This window comes from Aptenodytes patagonicus, chromosome Z (assembly GCF_965638725.1).
Source record: "Aptenodytes patagonicus chromosome Z, bAptPat1.pri.cur, whole genome shotgun sequence".
Taxonomy (NCBI): Eukaryota; Metazoa; Chordata; class Aves; order Sphenisciformes; family Spheniscidae; genus Aptenodytes; species Aptenodytes patagonicus.
In genome coordinates this window covers 75420237-75442004 of record NC_134982.1, presented here as the reverse complement: position 1 = coordinate 75442004, position 21768 = coordinate 75420237, and the positions used below count along the sequence as shown (strand labels likewise).

The 21768-nt window shown below is 35.6% G+C and overlaps 2 protein-coding genes across 2 annotated transcripts in view; one reads left to right on the top strand and one right to left on the bottom strand.

The window, feature by feature from the left end:
* The window catches only part of IFT74 (intraflagellar transport 74), a 42653-nt gene that overhangs the window by 2197 nt on the left and 18688 nt on the right, over positions 1 to 21768 (top strand). Inside the window, exons 5-13 of the mRNA XM_076362255.1 lie at positions 889 to 987; positions 1154 to 1214; positions 1684 to 1743; positions 2814 to 2875; positions 14699 to 14837; positions 15864 to 15926; positions 16884 to 17027; positions 17690 to 17730; positions 18962 to 19041. Of these exons, the coding sequence (XP_076218370.1) occupies positions 889 to 987; positions 1154 to 1214; positions 1684 to 1743; positions 2814 to 2875; positions 14699 to 14837; positions 15864 to 15926; positions 16884 to 17027; positions 17690 to 17730; positions 18962 to 19041 (749 nt within the window). The remainder of the gene's footprint in view (positions 1 to 888; positions 988 to 1153; positions 1215 to 1683; positions 1744 to 2813; positions 2876 to 14698; positions 14838 to 15863; positions 15927 to 16883; positions 17028 to 17689; positions 17731 to 18961; positions 19042 to 21768) is intronic.
* LRRC19 (leucine rich repeat containing 19) lies at positions 3552 to 11006 on the bottom strand. The gene is made up of 5 exons (XM_076362256.1): positions 10933 to 11006; positions 8259 to 8351; positions 6256 to 6766; positions 5858 to 6067; positions 3552 to 4572 (listed from the first exon to the last, which is right to left on the bottom strand). The coding sequence occupies exons 1-5, from the start codon at positions 10957 to 10959 to the stop codon at positions 4247 to 4249; spliced, it is 1167 nt and encodes a 388-aa protein (XP_076218371.1). The 5' UTR covers positions 10960 to 11006; the 3' UTR covers positions 3552 to 4246.

Sequence of the window (21768 nt, the reverse complement as noted above, 5' to 3'; positions counted from 1 at the left end):
GAAATCTGTCCTGTTATAAGAGTTAAGGTCATTTTGCGTATAGTTTGTAAGAGAAAAGGAATTTTATGCTTATGTCCAAACGTGTGTTCCTTTGACATCTTGTTATTAGGCTTGCTAAGTTAAATGTGCTCCCACAGTGTTAGTAAAAGGAGGGTCAGTGATTTTGAGCTTCCACCTGTAACGCTTGATAGGTTTGATAGCTCCATTTGTAAGAAGTAGTGTCACAACTAAGCACTTTTTAGTGTACATTTCAGGTGATTTATTTGGATTATACATTGAGCTAACACTGACGAAGGCAAGGCCTTGCAGAAACTGTATTGCATACGCTACTTTGTCAGTTGATTATATTGCAGTATTGAATAATCAGTCCTAAAAGATGTAATTTTAAGTATGGATGATATCCACATTCTGTGAAATGATACTATATTTTTTTTCCTGTCCATTTGAGAATAATTCACATCTGTTTCACCAGCAGGGACAAAAAGCTAATTAAAACATTTTATTCCATGTCCAGGTTTTCTAACAACTACTTACGATTTTATCTGACAGAACCACTCTGCTTTTTTCCTCACTTATCCAGGTCTTTGAAATACTGATTTGAAACACGGTGCATGTGAGAAAGAGATCCTGATTGCACATCTCTTAGAACAGAAATTGTGTTTTATTACATCTGTGTTTTAGTTGTACATGTTTTGGTTGAGCCCCCATCCCTGGAAATATTTAAAAGACATGTAGATGAGGCGCTTAGGGACATGGTTTAGTGGGCATGGTGGTATTGCGGTGACGGTTGGACTCGATGATCTTAGAGGTCTTTTCCAACCTTAATGATTCTATGATTCTATGATACATTCAAATGTTAATGATTCTTTTTTGTTTATTTTTTTGCAGAAGCAAAACAAATGAACTCACAACAGAAATTAACAAGCTGCAGGAAGAAGAAGAAATGTACAAGCAAGAGAAATCTGTCTATTTGTCATATGAAAAAAGGTGAGATGTATTGCAGCTAATGCAGTGCTAACTTTCACAGTCACAAGACTATTCTCGGGTATTGTGCAGGCTTCAAGGAACCATTAAATAATTATATTTTTTATTGTTTTATTTTTACATATACGAATTTTCCCATATTAAGTTTGTCTTTTTGTTTTGTATTTAGGGCAGAGGCTTTAGCTGGTGAAATCAAAGAATTTCAAGGTCAGCTAGCAGACTACAACATGGTATGCTGCTGTCAGCTTTTGATACTGAATGCTCTCCCTTCTCTCATTTACTTTGTACTGATTTTGGTTTACTTCAGCATCTTTTTTATTGACATTTCTCTGTAAAAATGTAGTGGTTAATACTGCCTTTTATTCAGTTATTGGAAAGGATAAAGATGGAAACTAAGGAAAACATAAAAGAAAAAAAAAGTGTACTATACATTAGGAGAAGCGGTTGCATATGGATTTAAGAAATTACTGCTGCATATTATTTGTGGGTTTTGTACAGCTTCATGTAATGATGATTACTTCTGAAAACTGCATGTAATCTACTAAGATTCCCAAATCATGTTTTTTCCATTTGCAGTAACAGAAAATTGCTGTGTTTTCATGAGTGCTTTGTGAGTTGCTACCTATTTGTCTGATTTTTTTGTGTGTGTAATTAAAAAAAAGGAGAGCAATAACAGGTTGGAATCCTGTCTCATTTCAGGTTGTGGATATACTTAACACCAATACGGATATGGCAGAAGTGGTTCGAGATTACAATATGGTAAGAATTAGGATATTTGCTATATTTGAACAGTGAAATGGTGTGTGTTACATTCTTCGTGCTTCGAACATATGACATATATAAAAAAGCATAGTACTAATTTAAAACTTACCCTTTTTTTCCAGTTAAGTTAACCATAATATTGGCAACGTGTTTGTAGTGAGACAGTTGTCTGAAGTGCTGCATTAACAGCCCCATGATAGTTTTCTGTGTTTTAGATTTGAGAAGGCTGTCATCCCAACCCAAATTATGAGTGTTAAAATATATTCTTTATTTGACTTGGAAGCATAGAACACTAGTCTTATGAAAGGCAAATTCGCTAGACTGCACTGCCTTGTAAAGCTGCCTGGACGTCTGGAAATTTAGTTCTCTTTCATCTTCTGCCTTTTAAATTACTCCAGTGTAATAAATATTAAATAGGTCTCTCACATAGCCAGCGACAAAATCAATGAGCTTTGTTCTTCCTTTACTTTCTTTATTTTCTAACACAGTTAGAGTGTTCCTTTAAGTATTAAGACGTGAGTGGCATTAAGGATGTTCCATTTCTTATGATCACTTTGTCCATAAGCAAAAGTAACTAGTTTTAGAAAAGGTTATTTTGGTAGCTTGAAAAACCACCTGAGTATTTCTTGGTCAAAACAATTTTTTTTCCCCCTGCATTTGATTGAAAAATAAAGTCACAATGTCTGTGTCATAAAGAGAAGAATGCTTTGCAAGTGTTACATTTTCATTTTGTTTGTAGGCTTAAACAGTGTTTTACTAAGTGTTCCAGGAATAGATCCCAGAGTAATAGTAAGTGAATTGATTTGTTACAAACTTGATTGTATTTCTTTTTCCAACATAGAGATGCCTTCTTACTTCCTTTGGTTTCCAGTGGAAGACTGCAGTTTCAGAAGGTCTTTCTTCAGTATCAACTGCAAAAACCCTCTGGAGCAGGCAGCCTCTGCTGCTCCTTCCTCTACTGCATTCTGAGCATCTTTTTGCTCATTTAAAGGAAACTTTGAATTTGTGCATAAAACTTGTATCTTTATTATTATATATTATATCAAAATACCCATTTTTTTTTTAAGTTAAAGGTTCAGAATGACCGAGATGCTCAGAGCGTGGATAAAATTTTCACAGAAAGACAAGCGTAAGTACATGCAGTATATGCTTCTCCAAAGCTGTTAAAATCATAACTGTAGTTGGCAAAATTGAGGTGTTATGTAATTCAGTAGTTCCTTAACGGTGCGATGCATGCCACAAGTGATACCTGAGCAATTTCAAGATGATGCATCAGCGCCAGGCTGCAGCTGGAGTTCCCAGCTTTAAACTCTTCTCCGTAACTGCTGTGGTGATACTTACCATGTCATCCAGGAGGAGTTAGGTGGCAGTGGAGACCCCTGTCTTTTGGCAACCTGCTATCAAGTTCCTGAGTTTCGGAGGTTGTGTTGTGGAGTAGCAGAGTGGGGAAAGCAAGCAGAAATGGGAACTAGAACTGAGATTCCTGTCTGGTAAGGTAGGGGTGAGTGAAGGGGAAGTTGAGGACAGTGAGGTGCTTGCAGTAAGAATTTGTAAGCCATGAGAATGGCTTGTGTAGTAATAGGCTGAGAGGGTGAGTTTCTGAGACGTTTAATTTAGGGACAGGAGATATGCAGGAGAAAGAGATATGATCCTGCTTGTTGCCTGTAAGAGCAATCTCGATGATGAGTTTTTATGTATAAATAAGCACTTCTAAAAATTTACTGTTTAATAATAACTCACTTTTCAATATTACTGCAGTTTTCAACAGCTTGCAAATGTGTCTATTGCATGTGCATTGACTATGCACATGCAGGCTATATGTCTATGTGCATTTTTAAGTGTTAAGAAAATATGAAGAGAAAAAACGTGGTTCAGTAGCAACCTAAGGCATAAAGGCATTAGCTATGCAGTAATGATAATTTATCGTTGTACTGTATGTAGACCCATTTAAGGGAATGGAGCAGTTGGTCTTTCTTGCTCTTCTAATTCGGGTAAAAAAAAACCACCAAATGCTCTGTTCTCTGTGTTAGTTTTGCCTAATAGACTACTGACCTGTGACACCATTGATTTGGATTCAGTCTCCAGTCTGGCTGTGGTCTGCTTCAACATTTTAGAGAAATTATTTTTCCTTTCTGGACTTCTTCACATATAAAGCATTAGTGATTATGCCAGCTTCACAAGCTACTTTGTCAAGACTTGTTCATGTTAAGCAATATACAGTAAGCTCTCTCCCCCTGCCATAACTAACCACACAGGTTTTTATAAAAGGTGGATTATGAGTATTTTTTGCATGTTTTGAAATATTTGTTGTGACACTAATGCATGCACATCACCACCTTCAGCTTCATGATTCATGCAGCAATACCTTGTTATGGATTTGACGAGATGAAAGGAGATGGACTGCTTAGCTTCATTTTGTATTGTACATAAGTAGCATAATATGGAAGTACAAGTGTACTACAGTTTTGAAAAGTCAGTTCATCATCCATTGTTTAAGACATTAACTCTCCTCAGTTACATAAGAATCTATGTATTTGTCCTCAATAAATCCATCTTCCCCAGGCACAAATGCATTAATTTCCTCAAATATTACTATGGGATCTTCATTGTTTGTATCTGTTACTGTAGGAGAAGAACTCATGTCAGCTGAGAACTCCTGTTCAAACATCTCTGGGTCATTTTCTTCCAGACGACGGTGACTGTAGCTGATCAAATAGCGATACCATGTTGGGCATTTTACAGCAGTAAAAATCAGGAGTGTAGTGCTTAGGACAAACCCTAGGACACCCGCTAGGAAGGTCCAACTTTTGCCAAGAAGTGGTAACTCTTTAAAACAGACAGGAAAAAAAGAAGAGTCATCTTCATGAGGAATACCAGCAAGAACTCTAGTATGAATTTTTTCATAGTTAGATTGAGAACACACAAAATAAACAATGACGGGGGAATTACTGAGTGTCTCCAAAGCATTAGTAGAATGTTATTGCTATGTTATTAGGGAGTCAGTAACACCATTCAGCCCAAAAATGCATGTACATCTCATATTTCCTAGCAATATAAATCCACCATGCATATTTATCAAAATTAAATAATAGTTTCAAAGTCAGATAAAGTTCTGGGGACATGTAAAAGATAAAATAATGATTTTTTCAAAATTTAAATTCCAAGATTCGGCCTTGGAAAAAAGAAATCAGTAATTGACTTCAAATTCTATTTCCCAGTCTTAAATTTCTGTATGGTGATGATGTCTGCGCCCTAAAATATTACATCTTTTGTTTGGCATATCCTTTCAATTGTATTTATTTTATAATAAAAATTTCAATAGACTGTAGCTGCCAGTACTCTTTATTCAGAAGCTGGTTTTGTGTGCTGGTCACTGTCCTAAAATAGATTATAGCTGATACAGCAAATGAAGTCTGTGGCAGTGGTGGCTTACAATTTGTATACGTATCTGGAGATTGACATTTCTTCTGCTTTAGGCAGAAGCAAGAATTAAAGCATTTCAGTATGGAAGAGTGGAGAAGAATATTAATTTGCATGTAAGAAAAAAATAAATTGACTTTACCAAAAGAAAAGCTAGAGTATTACAGAGTGATGATGGAATTAACATCAAAAGGTGAAGAAAGGTAAGGAGACTATCACTGAAATTTTCAAAGAATATGGGATGGGTACCTGCGTGTCCTTTGCACTGAACACAGTCAAGGGCAGGAGTAAAATTAATAGGCTCACTCTTTCACATTTTAAGAAGACAGCTACGTCTAGAAAGCAGTTAGTTTGGAAGAAGTAACTGAATTTTTTTAAAGATGCTTCCCTAGTTCTGTTAGGCAGAGATCTGGACGATTATCTGAATTTCAAGCCTTTGAAATTTTATCATAGGTTTTGTAGCATTGTTTGAGAATTCAGGTGTGGTTTATCCGTTTTGAACACTTAATCAGTAGAGCTTAAGATTCCCCGTAATGTGTGTACTGTCTATCAAAACATGGAAATACACTTATTCTGTAGCCCTGGCTTTTATGGAAGAATTACAGTGTGGTAGGAATACAAAACAGTATGAAATCATGGAACAGCAAATCAAACATCTTGTAAGCAGTAAAGCGAAACATCAGTATATTACCTGCATGTGTTCCATTGTTTCCAGTGATGTTGCTTGGAGTCAGAGCTGTTAGTAAGGCACTACTTTTAAGCTTAATGGCAGAAGTGGAAGTTACAGTGTTTTCTAAAGAAGCTTTTTCAATTTTGCAGTCAGCTGGTTGGATAGTTGCCGTCTTGATGGAGAATTTTTCCTCAGTGTTTGGGAATGTACATGTAGTGCTGTTTTCATTTTCTGTGAATGTGAGCAGTGGAAAGGCTATGAGATATTGCTAATCAATTGCCACTCTAATAAAAAAAAAATTCTTGGATAACTAATGTATTACTGGAAAATACATTTGATTAATGTATTTACTTGTATATAATTAATGTATACATACTTGATGTAAACAAGTATGAAACGCTGCTCTTACCAAAACTTACCCATTGTCACATTGGAGGCAGTTAGCCATATCTGTAAAACAAGGAGGTCACAGGAGCAGGTCCATGGGTTTCCAGCTAAAATTATTTTAATCAATTTAAAAGATGGTTTTATATGAAAAGATTTCAGAAAGTTATACTGTAGATTTAAAACTGTCAGACTTTTTAGAGAAGTAAATACGTCTGAATCTAGTTGAATAATCGCGTTATAGGACAGATTCAAAACTGACAGTTGATTTAATCCTGCAAATGCTGCTTTATGAACTGTGCTAATATGATTGTTGCTGATATCTAGAACTATGAGTTTTGTCAGATTGAAGAAGCTGTTACTATACAGCACAGTAATCATGTTTTCATTCAGATAAAGTTCAGTGAGGTTAATAAAACTTCGAAGAATGTCTTTGTCACTATCTTTTAAAGTGATTTTATTATTTTTGAGGCTTAATTTAGTAACGTTTTGGACAAGGTTAGTGGGGATATTATGGAGGTTCTTTCCAGACTCCTCACAAGTAACCTGTTGAAAAAAAGAGAATGACAACAATTAAAGACTGTAGGGAAATCTGGTAATGAAGGTGTCTCGTTGATGACTATTAAGGGCATGAAAAATCTTTCTTATGTTTTTTAATGACAGCACTTTAAAAGAAAAGTTCTACTTCTCTTCATGCAATTTAATTTATGTTTTTTCTTAACATATTCGTGGTCTGGTGACACAGGGGAATGAATCCTTCTAGTGTATAGAGACCTGAAGCTCCTGATCACTTAGTGCTTAAACTGTATTTGAGATGCAAGGCTCTTTATGTGATGATCATCCAAAATATAACCAGTTTGGCATGCTATTTTGGAATTAGTAGGGCTGTCTGGTTTAGAATTCTATGTGAAGGTTGGCTGGGTAGAAAAAGGATTCCTTTCCCACGTAATCTGGAAAGAAGGTGTCACAGAGGAAGTGGATTCAAGGCTGAAAATTAATTCAAATGTGCTTTTTCAAATGTATTGTTTTGTTTTAAAAACAGCTATGTTTACTCTTTAAAACATCTTTGGAGCAGACCTTCAACAAAACATTTAGTATATATTTTTATTATAAATATAGCACTTAAATTCATTTTGGTTTTCTGGGTTGAAGTCTAGCATAGCTGCAGTCTTTTCAGGTTTGACAGTGTTTACTCTCAATACCTTGAAACATTTTTGTTTCCTGAAAAGAGTAGATTTCTTTATATGTGTATGTATGCATCACTGCAGACTACAGTTCAGTGTCAAGATACTTGAACTGGCTTTAAAGGAGATTCTAAGTACTGGAAACAGATTGGTTGTGTTATCCCTCTTCCTAAACAAGTAGCCTATATTCAGCTTGTTACTGCTGTGACCAAATTGAGTCTAGATAGCTTATTTAAAAACAAGTGTAGGTGGAGTGCCTTTTCTACAGTGTATGTACCCATCGTGTGTTGTTTTTGTTCTTCATTTTTGTCCCAAAGATGAACAAGCAGTAGATACAGCACTGGACCTGCAGGCAGTGAGTCAGAGCAAATAGTGCAATACCAGTTTTATCACTTGACTGTTAATCAAGACTTCTTTCTTCCCCTCCATTCCCCAATAATACAAAATCCATTAAACTAATCTCTGAAAAAAAACTTTAAAATTACTTATATACATTTGGACCTGACTTGGGCAAGTGCTTACTCAATAAATCTCTCTAAATTGAGCAGTAGTTGGCCTTGTCCAAATGACTGTTGCTTTTTAGGTCTATTCCAAAAAGATAAAGGAGGCACTCCTGTTGTCTGCAGAGAGATTTGACTGAGATATAAAACCATCTCAAATATGTTTCAGTGTTATTCACCCACTTACAACGACTGCCAGCAGCTAGTTGTCCGTTTTGCAGAAAAACACGTCTTCTTATTTGTCTCTATGTGCTTCTTCAGGAATTTTATGTTTACAAGTTAGTTTTTAAAATGCCTTTAGCTTCTAGTGTATTTTTCATAAATAAGGGTAATTTACATACATATAAAACTTACAGTTTGAGAAGTAATGTTGCAGTCAGCAGTGACTGGATTCGAAAACAGTGTTCCAGCCCAGATCACAAGCCAAGAGAGTTTCATGTTTAGAGCCTAGCAAAAAACAACACTTTTGTATACCAGAATAACAGTGTCTTCTGTAGTAGTAGTTTAACACATTAATAGATATAGTTATTTCAATGATAATTTAATAAATTTTGTTCTATGTAGATAATACAAAATGTAAAATTAAGAGGAAAACATAGGTTATAAGAATTAATGCATTCAGCTTTCACTTAATTGACCCAAACCTAAAATTCAGTGAGCAGACTGTATCAGCAAATAGAAAAGGGATTGATTAGACAAGTTAATAGACAATAGTTTCATAAATGGATAAAACAAGTAGGCAGGGATGTACTCATTAATATCCCTGTGAAAGCAGTTATGAGTACTGGAAGACTATGATAGGAGTAAACTGCAGAAAGTATTCAGGCTTGCATGCTCTCCCTAAATAATTTCTCTTATTGCCACTGACAGAGGCAGAATACTGTACTAGATGGATTGCTGGTTTATCCAGTTAGATTTCTCTTATGTTCATATGTAAGTTATTAAGCAGTTTTTGTGAACTTTTAATTAGTAGATGGATCTTCTAATCTCTTTATTATCCATAATATAACATTTATCATATGACATAAACCTGGATCTCTGTATTATGAACGTGTAGTTGTTGCTCTGATCTTTGGAACTAAGTAAACATGGTTCAATCTCTTGTGCTGAAGTTTTTGTACACATTTGAACCTTATTATTTGAAAGTCAGGAAAACTTTTCTGATAAACGGTATTCCCTGTGACATTAACTTCTCTCAGAGAAAGTGTCACTTATGCATCCCCTCTGAATCAGGCACTACTTGCAAGATCTACTCATTTTGAACAGGAATGTTACACGATCTCTGTCAGATGTTAAATCAGTCCCTGTTTATGCCAGACTTGAATTAAAATGTTATGTAAAAGGTAGATTATCCCTTCATTTTTACATTTTTTCTTAAGCATCTGAAGAGAAAAGATAGTGGGCTAAGTGAACCTCAATATCTCCTTCCCAGATTTCTATCTTCCAGATTAAAAAAGACCCAAAAGATAAGGTGTAAGATATTTGTTTAAAGTGCCTGTTGCATCTTGAGCTGTAGAGAGTATTCACTGAATTTAACAGAGAAGAGTGGGGGAAATTACATAAGGAAGCTCAATTGCACAAACAATGCTAAATATAGGCAGCCAGTCAGATTTAAAAAAACTCCATCAATCCTTAAAAACAGTGCCATGAGGCCTTTGCTGATCAGTATGGAGTAGATGAGGTCACGGAACAAATTGGTCAGGTCTAATTGATTACTTCATGTAGAAGCAATTTGTGTGTCTGAGGACTGACCTCATTCACCTAAGTGAGTCAGTCTGGAAACTTACTAACTTCTTAGAAAGAAGAAGATAAATACCACTTATACTGCTCTGATCCATTATGCATTTCTGCTGCTATAAGAAATTTATATTAAATACAAAAAGAGTTCATAAAGCTTTTTGTTAGACATTATCCGTGGCAGGGACAAGGGTTACTAGCAGCAGCCGCCACTGTGGTATTATGTTCTGTATTAGGTATTGTTCTTGTCAGTGATGGTACTGGTGGCCTGCATACGTTTTGGAGCTAGTTTGTGTATTGCTAGTGGAAAACATAATGCAGTTTGAGAACTCCCAGTATAGACTATGTTAACAGTTGGATCTCGTGGCATACTTGGACCTTAAAGATACTGCTTCCAAGATGTTCAGAAACAGAGTGGGCCTTAACCAGGCAATCTAGAAACACAGATTAATAGTATTATTGTAGTTTGCAGATTTCAAGAAAAATAATCGTCTAATAAGAGTGGGAAAAATACATTAAAATATTACTTTAAAAGTTAGTCTGTAAGTTAATCAATAGCAATCAAGTTGAAAATGAAAGTTAATTTAAAAGTTTTTCAAAACTGCAAGCAAAAAGTTAACATGTCTGAATGAAGGGAATGTCATTAACTTGAAAAATCCTTTTCCTGTCTAAAAATTCACCCTACGTATGTCTAAGTCAAAAACATAGTTCCTATTTTTTACTTTAGTTTCTACTGAAAAGTTAGGGGTTTTCTTACAAATTTGATTTCCTTCATTGTGTGTGTGTGAACCTGTATAATCATTAGAAGAACAGGAAAACATCTGTAATTTTAGTTGCAGTTTAGCTTTTTACTGGAACCAGACTTTAAGAATTGCTGTTTAAAGTAATTGCTTTGGAAAGAAACTGAGCCTAGCAATACATTGGTAATACCTTGACATTTCCATGTAATTAGAAGCATTTTCTTAAAGTTTTCCTCTGAGAACTTTTAAAGATTTTATCATTTAATAGTAATGTAATTCCTATTGTTTTTCTTGCATTTGTAAAGAAAAGGGCAGATTTGGGGAGGTAATGGAGTTTATGTAATCAGCTAGTCTGCTTTTCAGAAAAGAAACGGACTGTTCCCTGGCTTTCTACTGAAGTATAATTTACTTAACAACTTTGCATGTCCAAGGTTCGTAGTCATTCATGAACTTTTAATGTATCTCAAGATGTATTTGTTTCCAGTCTAGCAACAAAGTTATACTAATACATCTTTGCCTACATTTTGAAAAAGATGTGACAAGTGTCTTACCTTTCTGTTGCTTCTTAGAGGCAGCATATGTACATGTGTAGATTTTTCACTTCACTGACAAGAAATAATATGATGCAATAGCACTTTGGTTTTGTTCAACCTTTGTACCTGATGAATAAGCAGGCAGCATAAAAAAATAATAAACCTAGAAAATCCTTAGCAAAAGATTGACTAGGTTGAGCAACTTCTTATAATCAACCTGGATTTAATTGGATCTGCAGCCAATAGGGAAGTCTAATAGTAGTGTGCTCAAGTGTCAAGTTCCAGATCACATAGGAAGCACTGAGTTAAAATGCCACTGGGAATTTACAAGCAAGTTGGGTTATAATCAATTAAAGAAATGCTGGAGACAGAAAAAGACTTGCATTTTTTTATGTGATCAGTCATCAAATGAAGAAAATTTCAAGATACTTGCATACTAAAGTAAAGATCTCTAGTAGTTCGTTACATCTGTGTTAAATTCTTGTGTTTTGGAAACATAAGCGTCAGAGGAGCTGCAGGGTGTGATATATAAAGCTCATTATTTAAAAAGACGAGTAGATGAGGCACTTAGGGACATGGTTTAGTGGACATGGTGGTGTTGGATTGACGGTTGGACTCGATGATCTTAGAGGTCTTTTCCAACCTCAATGATTCTATGATTCTATGATTCTAAGAATTACAAGCACTTAAGGATATCTGTTACATGGGCTATATTTCACGAAGAAATTCTAAAAACAAATGATACTTGCTGTCATTTGAGAGCATGTCTATATGCAGGTTGAAAAAGGGATTATATTGGTACACAAACACTGCGTCCAATAATTTTTTTCTTGCCTTGATGCTCATTCTCTAAGCCTCATTCTGTCCAATGCACAGCATCAAACTACGAAATGGTTCAGTCTCCCCTCATTCTCCATTCCTCTCAAATATGTGGTTGTAGAAACCATTTTACTTCACTATCCCTCTTTGATGTTATTGCCACTTTGATTTTTTGCTTAATATTGCAGAGCATTCTGCAACTTTTCCAAGCCTCATCCCTGATTCAGCTTCATCAGAAGTCTTCAAATTACTTTGGGTAATGAATTCTCTTCCTGTGACAGCCATTGCTGGTATTTTTACTGCCTCTTAGAAGATCACTGAGTTTTAACTTTCTGTAAAAAGGTTTCTATCAGAGAAGATGCATCACAGCTAAGTCAGACATTTCTAGTCTCAAGGACATACTGGATCACCTTGAAGTATTTAGCCAGGAGTCCATATCACACAAGAAAAAGAGACTTGCCTCAGGTAAAGAGGCTGCTCTGTAATGTGTCTACACACACTTTACATCGGTGGGGCTGGAAAAGTAGGCTTTCTTTCCTTACTCTGCCGTGCCTACTTGCAGTCTCAGGCATAGATGAGAGAAATACGGTAGAGCTTGGAGACACCACTGCCCTCAACGGTGGCAGCTGCTTCCACATGGTGTTTTGGAACACAGGAGAAATGGAGCAAGCGGTATTCTTTTCTCCCTCCCTAAATGCCCGGTGATCTCCAGGAAAAGGCACCCTGTTTGTACTTAAAGACAAGCTCCCTATGATCAGTACTGACAGTCTCTCCAGCTGAATTACATCCAGTGTGGAGATTTATTCTGGAAATCAGCAACCTTAACATTTTCTTGAATTCTTCATGGCAATTTCCCTGTTTTCTTTCTGTCACGTCTTCAGTTGGGCTTGATTTGAGAGAAACTGTCACTGCTGAGACCTTGCAACAGCTTTCATAGGCCCAGATTGAGGGATGAGGAGCCTCCAGTAAAGAAGTAACATGAAAGCTCCCTGCCAACTCCCAGTTCTGTGCCTTCTAGAGGGTCTTGAATCAAACTACTCTCATAGCTTAAGACCATGCTTCACTTAAAAAAATTACTCCTTTCCACTACCAAGTGTAATATAATTATCCATTCATAAACTGGTATAGTTACAGCGAGGGCCTCATTCTTTGGACTGGGTCTGAACAAACCATTTTTACTCTCAAGAGGGTGTTCCATTTAATGTCATGTTACAACCAGCCAGTATTTCTTGGGCAGTCCCAGTGCACTCCAAATTTGCCACAGAAAGTGGAAGATCATCACTTCGATTTGTTTCCTCATCATCAGGCTCCAAAGCATCTTTGCAGCATGGGTTGCTAATCTGACAGAATTTCTACTTAATGTCCTCAGGTTCCTGGAGATTATAGATCTTTCTTGAAGCCAGTTGGAAGACTGGTTACACTGTTGAATCTCTTCTGAGAATTCCTCAGAAGTGGTGAAAACTATGAGGAAAGGCCAAGGGAGCTGGAATTGTTTAATCTCTAGAAGAGAAGGCTTAGGTGGGTATCTTACCAAAGTAAATACCTGATGGGCAGGAGTAAAGAAAATGGAGCTGGTCTCTTCTCAGTGATGCCCAAGGGCAGGACAAGAGACAATGGCCACAAATTGGAGAACAGGAAATTCCATGTAAATGTAAGAAAAAACTCTGTTTACTGTAAGAGTGGCCAAATTTCAAAACATTGCCCAGAGAGGTTGTGGGGTCTCCATCCTTCAAGATGCTCAAAAACTGCCTGAACAGGACCCTGACAACCTGCTCCAGGTGACCATGCTTTGAGTAGTGGGGCTGGACTAGATGACTTTCAGAAGTCCATTCCAACATCAGCTCTACTCTGATTCTATGAAATTTTCATTATTCCCTTACCCTGAGATTGTCTTTGTTTAGTTCCACAATTTTGCATCATCTATTAAGCCTGAGGGCGTTCTTGGCTGCAGTCATTGATCTAATAGTGTCAGTTACACAATTTAAAATTTTTGGCATCTTGCAACTCAGGAAGAGTTAGTGAAAAATAGAAGAAAAATAAATCCTGAAGGAAGGTATCCAGCTGATTTTGTCATTCTTAATAGCAGAAGTTACTGTGGAAACAAGCAAACAGTTTAAACAATCTTTCATGAACTGTGAAGGGAAGGAAGGTATACTCTTCAGGGTCTCAGGATTTTTTGGTAATTTCCTTTAGCTATGTTCTCAAATTGGCTCTCTAACTTTCAGGAATTTCATAGAAATTACTAGACATTATATGCAGCAGTGAGAACAACTCTTTATGCCTTCCTTGAATCTGCTAATACATTTGCTTGTAGCTCACTATAGCTGCAGTGGTAGAGAAGTTTTTATGGTTGCAGCCTATTGATTTCCTAACAAGATTAAAGTAATGAATCAAGAATGTCAGGAATGGCTAATTTCTTAGTTCTTGCATGGTTAAGCAGCTCTACACTGCCTAAGACGCTGAAGCCACCCTCCATTCTTAAGGAATCCAACAATTCATTGCTAAAGGAAAGTCGTCTTATCATCACTATCCAGTACCATCAGGTCCTGGTATCTGTACGTTTTCTTTACGTGCATTCACAAATCACATACCAGCTTCTTTATTTCAAACTGCCTGTTCTTATTCCAAGAATTCACTGCTTGAGAGCAACTGAGAGGGAGTAGTATACTTTTGCCAGTGTTGGAAACTATGCAGGTAGACAGGGTGGGAGTGTTGGAAAGTACTATGTGGGTACTGTAAGGGCAACGAATTATTCATCTTCTGCATTCCATGGTGTGAATGTTTATATAGCTAATCCAGCTCCAAGAAGATTAGATACAAGTAGGTAACTCCATTTTTTTAGAGCCTGTGGAGTTTTTGTGTTAAAGGATCATTTCAGCGAGGCTGAAGGAATACCAGAGTTTGAAATGGGTGCTTAAAATAAACATCAACTAGTAAAAGTTATGAAAACGTTCTGTTTTTACAGCACAGAAAAGTTAATTCAAGGTGTTGAAGAAGATATTGAACGTGAAAAGGTTGTAGCAGATGACATAATAAAAGACATGTCGCAGGAAAATCAAGCTAAATATATGGAGATGAAGGCTGCAAATGAAAAACTCTCCCAGGTTGGTTTGTTTCATTGTACTTACCTAAAATGTTTCTCAATCTGGCTCCACTGGTTCCAGAAACAATTTAAATATTAAAGAGCTTGAGAACAGAGTAATACAATAAAAAAGCTTGCTGGTACCTTAATCAGTTGTAGAAGTGCCTGAAAAATAAATAGAGCAATTGACTAAAACCAGGTACTTTGTCTTTTTGTATTTCTTATTTTAAGAACAAATGATGTTCATAATTTTCCTTTTAAATTTGGGGACTGACATGCAGATTTTAAAAGCCACTGTAGTGCTTAGGTGTTTCATCATGCGTAAAAAGCAAGCAAAAGGGAAAACCAACCCCAGCAATTTTTTTAGTTCACTTGAGTAGAAAGTTTTCTTCCTGTGTACAAAACTGAATCTGACTGGGTTTTTTTGTTGTTCTTGCTGTACATCCGAATGTATCAGAAAAATGAACTGGGCTTTGTAAAATTTTTGTGACTTCACTAATCCTAACGTTAACAAAAGCAACAAGATTTCTAGGTTCTCTGGGATCATCTAGCTTCAGGCATACAGTCTTAGAAAGTTTCTCTGTATAGTCTGTACAGAGAGGTAGGCATCTTTTGAGGCCAGTGCTTCCCAGCTGTCTTAGGATGAGCTGAATCACTAGTCAGGGCCTACCTGTCTCTTTCTGGACTACAAAGAAACTGTGGTGGCTAGTTCAGATTTTAAAATCTGACTTTACACTTCTGAAGTAGAAATGATAAATTCCACACGCGGTACTGATTTTAAGAAAAATAGTGGAAAAAGGGCAAGCAATTTTTTGGTTATAACTCAACTGCAAATAACAATGATAAGAGTTTATTGGAAAAGTTGGATGCTGAAAGTAAGTGGGTATTATATCTGAGTCACTTGGAGAAGCTGGAGTCTTGTCTTTTAAATTTTTAAGAGCAACAATGAGATGTTTTACAGCATTTTATATTATTAAGTTGCAGGACAAAAAAGTAATCTCATCAAGTAGTAATTTTTGTCTGAATTTTGCATTTTTTTCCTCTTTAGGAACTGGTTGTTCAACAACAGGAATTGGATGCACTAAATGTAAAGGAGGAGGCTCTAAGAGCTGTATGTATGATAACAAGTGATCTCTGTACCAATCTTCGCTGAACTCTAGTATAAAAAATAATACAGTAGAAAAATACCTATAATCTTTCTCCTTAAATTTTCAGATACTGTAGGAACATCCCCTAGAATGGGAAGGCAAAGCTGCCTCTCTTTTCCACCAATAATTTCTAATCAGTTGTGGGTAAAAATTGTTTTTGCTAGATGCCAAGTACAAAATTTTGATAGCAATAGTGAGGTTTCCTAGCTTTAGTTACTTATGTGGTTTCAAATGTTTTGTGTGACGTTTGATTGATTTGGAATTACTCACTGAAGATAAAAGTTAAATTATCATTCACATCCTTCTTAAGGATTTGTGAGACATAATTTTTCAATATGTTTTCAACTTTCAGGATGTGTGAGAATTATTTTCTTGTTCCACATTTCATTTCAAAAGCAACTGGCATTTGAAGTACGAAGCAGTACCTGCTAAGATATTTTTTATCCCACATACATACATAAACACACACTTCTAATACACTGTCATATTGCTGGATTGAGGAGAATTTTCTCATATTGGGTCTTTCATGAATAAAAGGATCTATGAGCTGAAACATACAGTAATGTATATATTCAGAAACTATAATTTTTCAAATACTACTAGACATTTTTCCAGTCCTTTTGAATACTGTATATGGTTTGTGATCCCCTGGAAATGATGAAGTAGTTAATCTACCCAGAAAATTGGCCTGAGGATGAACTTATAAAGCAAGAAGTAGCTAACTGGGATATTCTATTTCAGAAAATGCAATATTGAGAATATGGATTACAAAGTTTATTGTTTATACTGTCTCTTTACTGTTTGTAACAAATAAGCTTCACTTTCAATGTATAGATAAGTGTTGCTTAACTAAATCATAATTTCTGCAATGCTCTCTTGCCATCTGAAAATAGCTAGTAGGTGTTTGCTTTTCCCAACAGGAAATAGCACACTTTCAGGTGAAACAGGAGGCTGTGCAGCTGTATGAAAAGCTCCATGAGCTCGAGGAACGTCGAGATCAAATGATTGCTGAGGATAAGAACATGGAATCTCCACAGGAAGAAAGAGAAAGATTACTAAAGCAGGCAAGAACATAAAATGTTACCATGTAAAAGATTCTCTGAGTCAGTATTTTAAGGGATGATAATATTTGAAAATACGTGGGTTTGAATCTTGCCTTTATTTGCTCTTTAAGAAGCACATACATTCTGAAATTAAGAACAGTTAATGAATTGGCTGGATGGGATGTTTCAGGTTCAGCCAAAGCAAAATTGGCACAGTCAGCTTTTCAGCTGGTTGACTTGTTCCAAGTCATCAGTCATGCTGGTATGGGAAAACTGATCCTGTTGAACAGTTCTATAACATAAATACAGACGATACCCTTGTGGGGTACTGAGCAGACGTACTAATTCAGGAATAACTTAGTTAGTTTACAAGGGTCTATGCGGTGTTATGTAACTATCCATTTATACTATATGGATTATTGGACCGAACGACACTGATAAGTGTGTCTGATTTTTAAATGTGTATTGAGAAAGCAGGAGAACATTTGGAAGACATAACACTTAAAACATATCACTTCTTCTCTTCAATGAAGAGCTGTCTTTGGACAATGTGACAGCAAGTTTGTCATTTCATATGCTGAGTTTCTATTCCCTGTATACTGAATTAAGAAATCTTTTTTGATTTTCCCTTTTTCATTTGTAGATTTTATTTCATATGTTAAAGTTGTTATACTTTTTTATAGGTTAAGGACGATAGTCAAGAAATAGCAAGCATGGAAAGACAGTGAGTAATCCCATTATACTGTTGCTACAAATTACATTTAGACCCTAAAGACAGATAGTTGAATTCCATCACATATTTCTATGGACTTTTAGAACATCACCACATTTTTGAGCCTCTGGTGGTGTTAACCTTCCACAGAGAACACAATATATCCTTCTGTTTCAGCTAAACAACTTTATGGTGATAGGACATTTAGATCTGCATAAAAAGATCCTTCCTATCCTTATGAACATGCCTTGAGAATATAAATTGGTAATAGCACTGACATAAACTTCTTTAAGGCTGAAGAAGACATTCATCTGTAAGAGCTGCTCATCTAGGACATGTATGAAGTTGAGCCTACATTACGCTGCAGTCACATTTTGAAGAGTTTGTTCATTATGTGTTCTTAAAACCCAAGAGTTACGAAGTTGCTTATAGAAAGTTCAATTCTAAAGAGTAACAGGGCATTGCTTCTTGATTCTTGGGTACTGGACCTTTCTGAAGATTTGCCAGAAACTCTGGTAAATGTTATAATAAATAGTAATGTGTTGAGGGGGGAGATAAAACAGTACAATATTTTTGTGATTTTAAGCCTTCTGATTTCCCTTTCTTTACAGAAAAATTGAGATAATTCCTGAAATCTCCTAGAAACAATTTTAAATTCTTTTAAGCAGTATTCCCAACTCTAATTATTGGTTAATTTTTAATGCATTGACACCTTTGATTAGATAATAAGTTGATTAACAGAATTTTTGGAAAGAAACAATAACAGAGAATTATATTTGAGAATTTACATAGAAATGTTTTTAAGGTAATTTCCTTTCTCACTTCAATTGGTTATGTAATACCATGTTTTACTTGGCAATTTCTTAATGGATGTTAGTGAACACATAGGTAATTTTTAAGGAATACAGTTCCTTGTTGCATTTACCAATTATGTTGTACCTCTGCAAAGCTGTACACCAACCAGCAGAGGGACCAGTTGAGTAAGTTAAGAACTACTGATGACTCAACAAAAAATATTTTTAATAAAAAAGAGCAGCAGTACTTATATTTAATAGATACAGGGACTAAAGTGACAAGTGCTTTACATACACCTTTTATAATAACAGCAATCCTGATATTCTTTTGGTTTTGATAAACTTAGGTTTGCTATTTTTATTCTTGATTTTTCTCTCAATTTTTTTCTAAAAAAAGTAGGTATTTTACAACACATTTTTAACCTTGGATTTAATTATCTATTTGGCAGGTTGACAGAAGTAAAAGAAAAAACAAACCATTTTAAAAAGGTTATTCAACGACTTGATATGGATCTGGAGAATCATCAAGGTAATATCACTAGAGTTGTAGCAGACTATGCAGAGCTGCCTCTGTTCGTATTATAACACATATTGTTATGGACATTAGTTGCTTGAAACTTTTAGGCTTATGCAAATGTCCATTATTCACCATCAGAAGAAGGTTTTCTGTCTAAGGGTGCAGGCTTCTCTTTTCAGATGTGAGAAATGGGGAGTACCCACCCTTAGTGGTGCATTCATCAAGTTCATATTGAGTAGTAAAATTACCATATAAAATAATAGTACAGCTGTCTGGTTTGTGTCCCAATTTTATTTTTAGGACTACTTGAGGAATAGAAGTTTGTCTTACTGGCAGCATTGCAGAACCAGCTCAGCTTTAGAGAAGTTTTTGGTTTTTTTTCCTTTTACATGATCTGATACACTGTCAGTGAATGTGGAATTGAGAATGTTTAATAATAATGTGTAAAGCAGACAGAATTCAGTACTGTTTTTATGTGTCTTTGAAACTTCTTGGGTTGATCGTTGCAAGAAGAGTTTGGGAGCTGCCTAGAAATGGCATTAGCTTAGAAACTTACCTCCAGCAAACACCTGCTGTGGCACATTAGGCTAAGTTAGGTTGTGGTTTGTCCTAGCACTGGAAGTTATGGTTCTGGAGGAGGTAACTTAGTTTGAGCATATGCCCTCAACAGCTGTGGAAGATTCTCCTTAAAATGGAAATTCATCCCACGGAAAACCTTCTTCTAGTTATAAGGAATCTTGTTTAGATAGGCGTTACATAAATATGTGCATACATTCTGGAAAACCTTGTAACAGGTTATTTAAATTCTATAGGACTGATGAATTAATGTGTTGATGTCCTTTTTACTTTATACCTTTTCTCAGGCAATCAGTGTAAACTTTAGCTGTAAATTCCTTCAAGGTGAACAAATATTTCTAAAATTGACCCTAAACAAATGTTTGATACATCTGTTTCTCATTTTTTGCATTACAAAATATTTCATATTTCTCCAGATATTTTTGTGCAAATAATTGATTAAAACTGTTTTATTAGCTTTCTTGTTTCCAGATAATATCATTGCCAACTTCACTATTCTGCTTTAATTTTTCCTTTTTGTTTGGCTTACAACTCTTTTTTTGTATCTGTGGAGAAATGCAGAAGGTAAGAAGTGAGTTGCTTTTCACATTTTATAGTTAGGTTTACACACGCAGTCATTCATTGCTGGACTGTATGTCTTTCACTGTTTCAGAAAAAGACCTCTGTTGAAGAAGAGGGTTTAAAGCATTTGTAGGAGAAGGCACATGCTCTCTGTCAACATATCAGGAACTGTCAGGATATCAGCATAAAGTTACCTTGTGGTATAATATAAAGGGAATTATACCTGTTGGTATAACATAGAGGGAATAAAGAAGATACTCATAAGGAGTAGCTTTAAGACACAGCAATCTAAACTCCCAGTGCCCTCGTCTCTAGTGAATGGAGAGAGAATCCCAGAGGGCCATTCATAGTTCTGCTCTAAATCAGCATCTTGGTGTTTCCTTGAGATTCCGGTACTCACTCCCTCCCCGGTCAGTCTACTTCTGGCTCAGTATTTAAACTGCTTATTACAAAGCATTCCCAAAACTTCAGCTCCTAAAGTTTTTGAGTTAAATTAGAGGTAAAATAACCAGTAAAAAAAAAAAAAAAATACAACTAAGGATTTTTTTAATGTTTCAGGATAAATATTTCAGTGCTAGGAACATTTTTGAGCAGGAAAAACAAAATAAACAGACCATAAATAGAAATAACTGGGTTTAGTTTTCACTTAAGAAAATCTAAATAAGTAAAAAATTCACCCACTTATTATACGTTCCATATATTAACAGTTACCTTTAACTGATTAGTCAAAATCCACAGTAACTCATAATGGAATAGACTTAACACTTCATAAATTGCATGAGAGGCTAAGATATTGATGTAATAATGCCATATTTTAAAGAAAACTTCTCTGTAAAGACATTTTAAATGTTGTGGTCTTTATTTCAAATATTTTTTTTCTTTAAACACTTGGCAGATCACGTAGCTTTCTGTTTCATGGCTCACCGTAACTAGACTATTTAAGAGTAGAACAGACTGAGTTATTAAGTATTGGAGACTTGCCTTGCAAAATGAAAGAGAGAGTCCAGCAAGGAACAAAGCCACAGCTACAAGGAAGCTGAAGCAGAATCACAGTCCCTTAGGGGCCCATGGGTGTTCTTATTGTTTGTATATACTAGATAAAAAGGAAAGCATGGGGGTATACAAGTAAAGAGACCTGGAGAAATTTGCTTGCTCTGTTATATCTGTATCTACTTCATTCTTTTTCTTTGTATTCTTTAAAGTTACAAGATCATGCTGAAAATTAATCAATGACCAAGACTCAAACAATTTAAAATTTAGATGTTTGGAACTTAAAATTATTCTTAGGAGCTGAATTGTCTCATCTTCTTGAAACTTGTGACAAATATATCAGGTCTCCCACTTTACTAGTACATTTTAATTAAGAGCTATTTATAGTCAGTAGTTGGATTTAAAGATGGAGTGAATTATGTACTGTATGTTATTCGTTACTTCTAATACCACTATAAAGACTGTGTATGGAAATGTTCTTTTAAACTCAATTGTAGAAAGCTTTCTGTGCATTTTATTTTCCTATACCATTGCTTGTACAGTTTTCCTGTTTATTTCCCTGAGATTGTCATGCTGTTGCTTACAAGCTGCATATCCTTATGAAAGTCCATT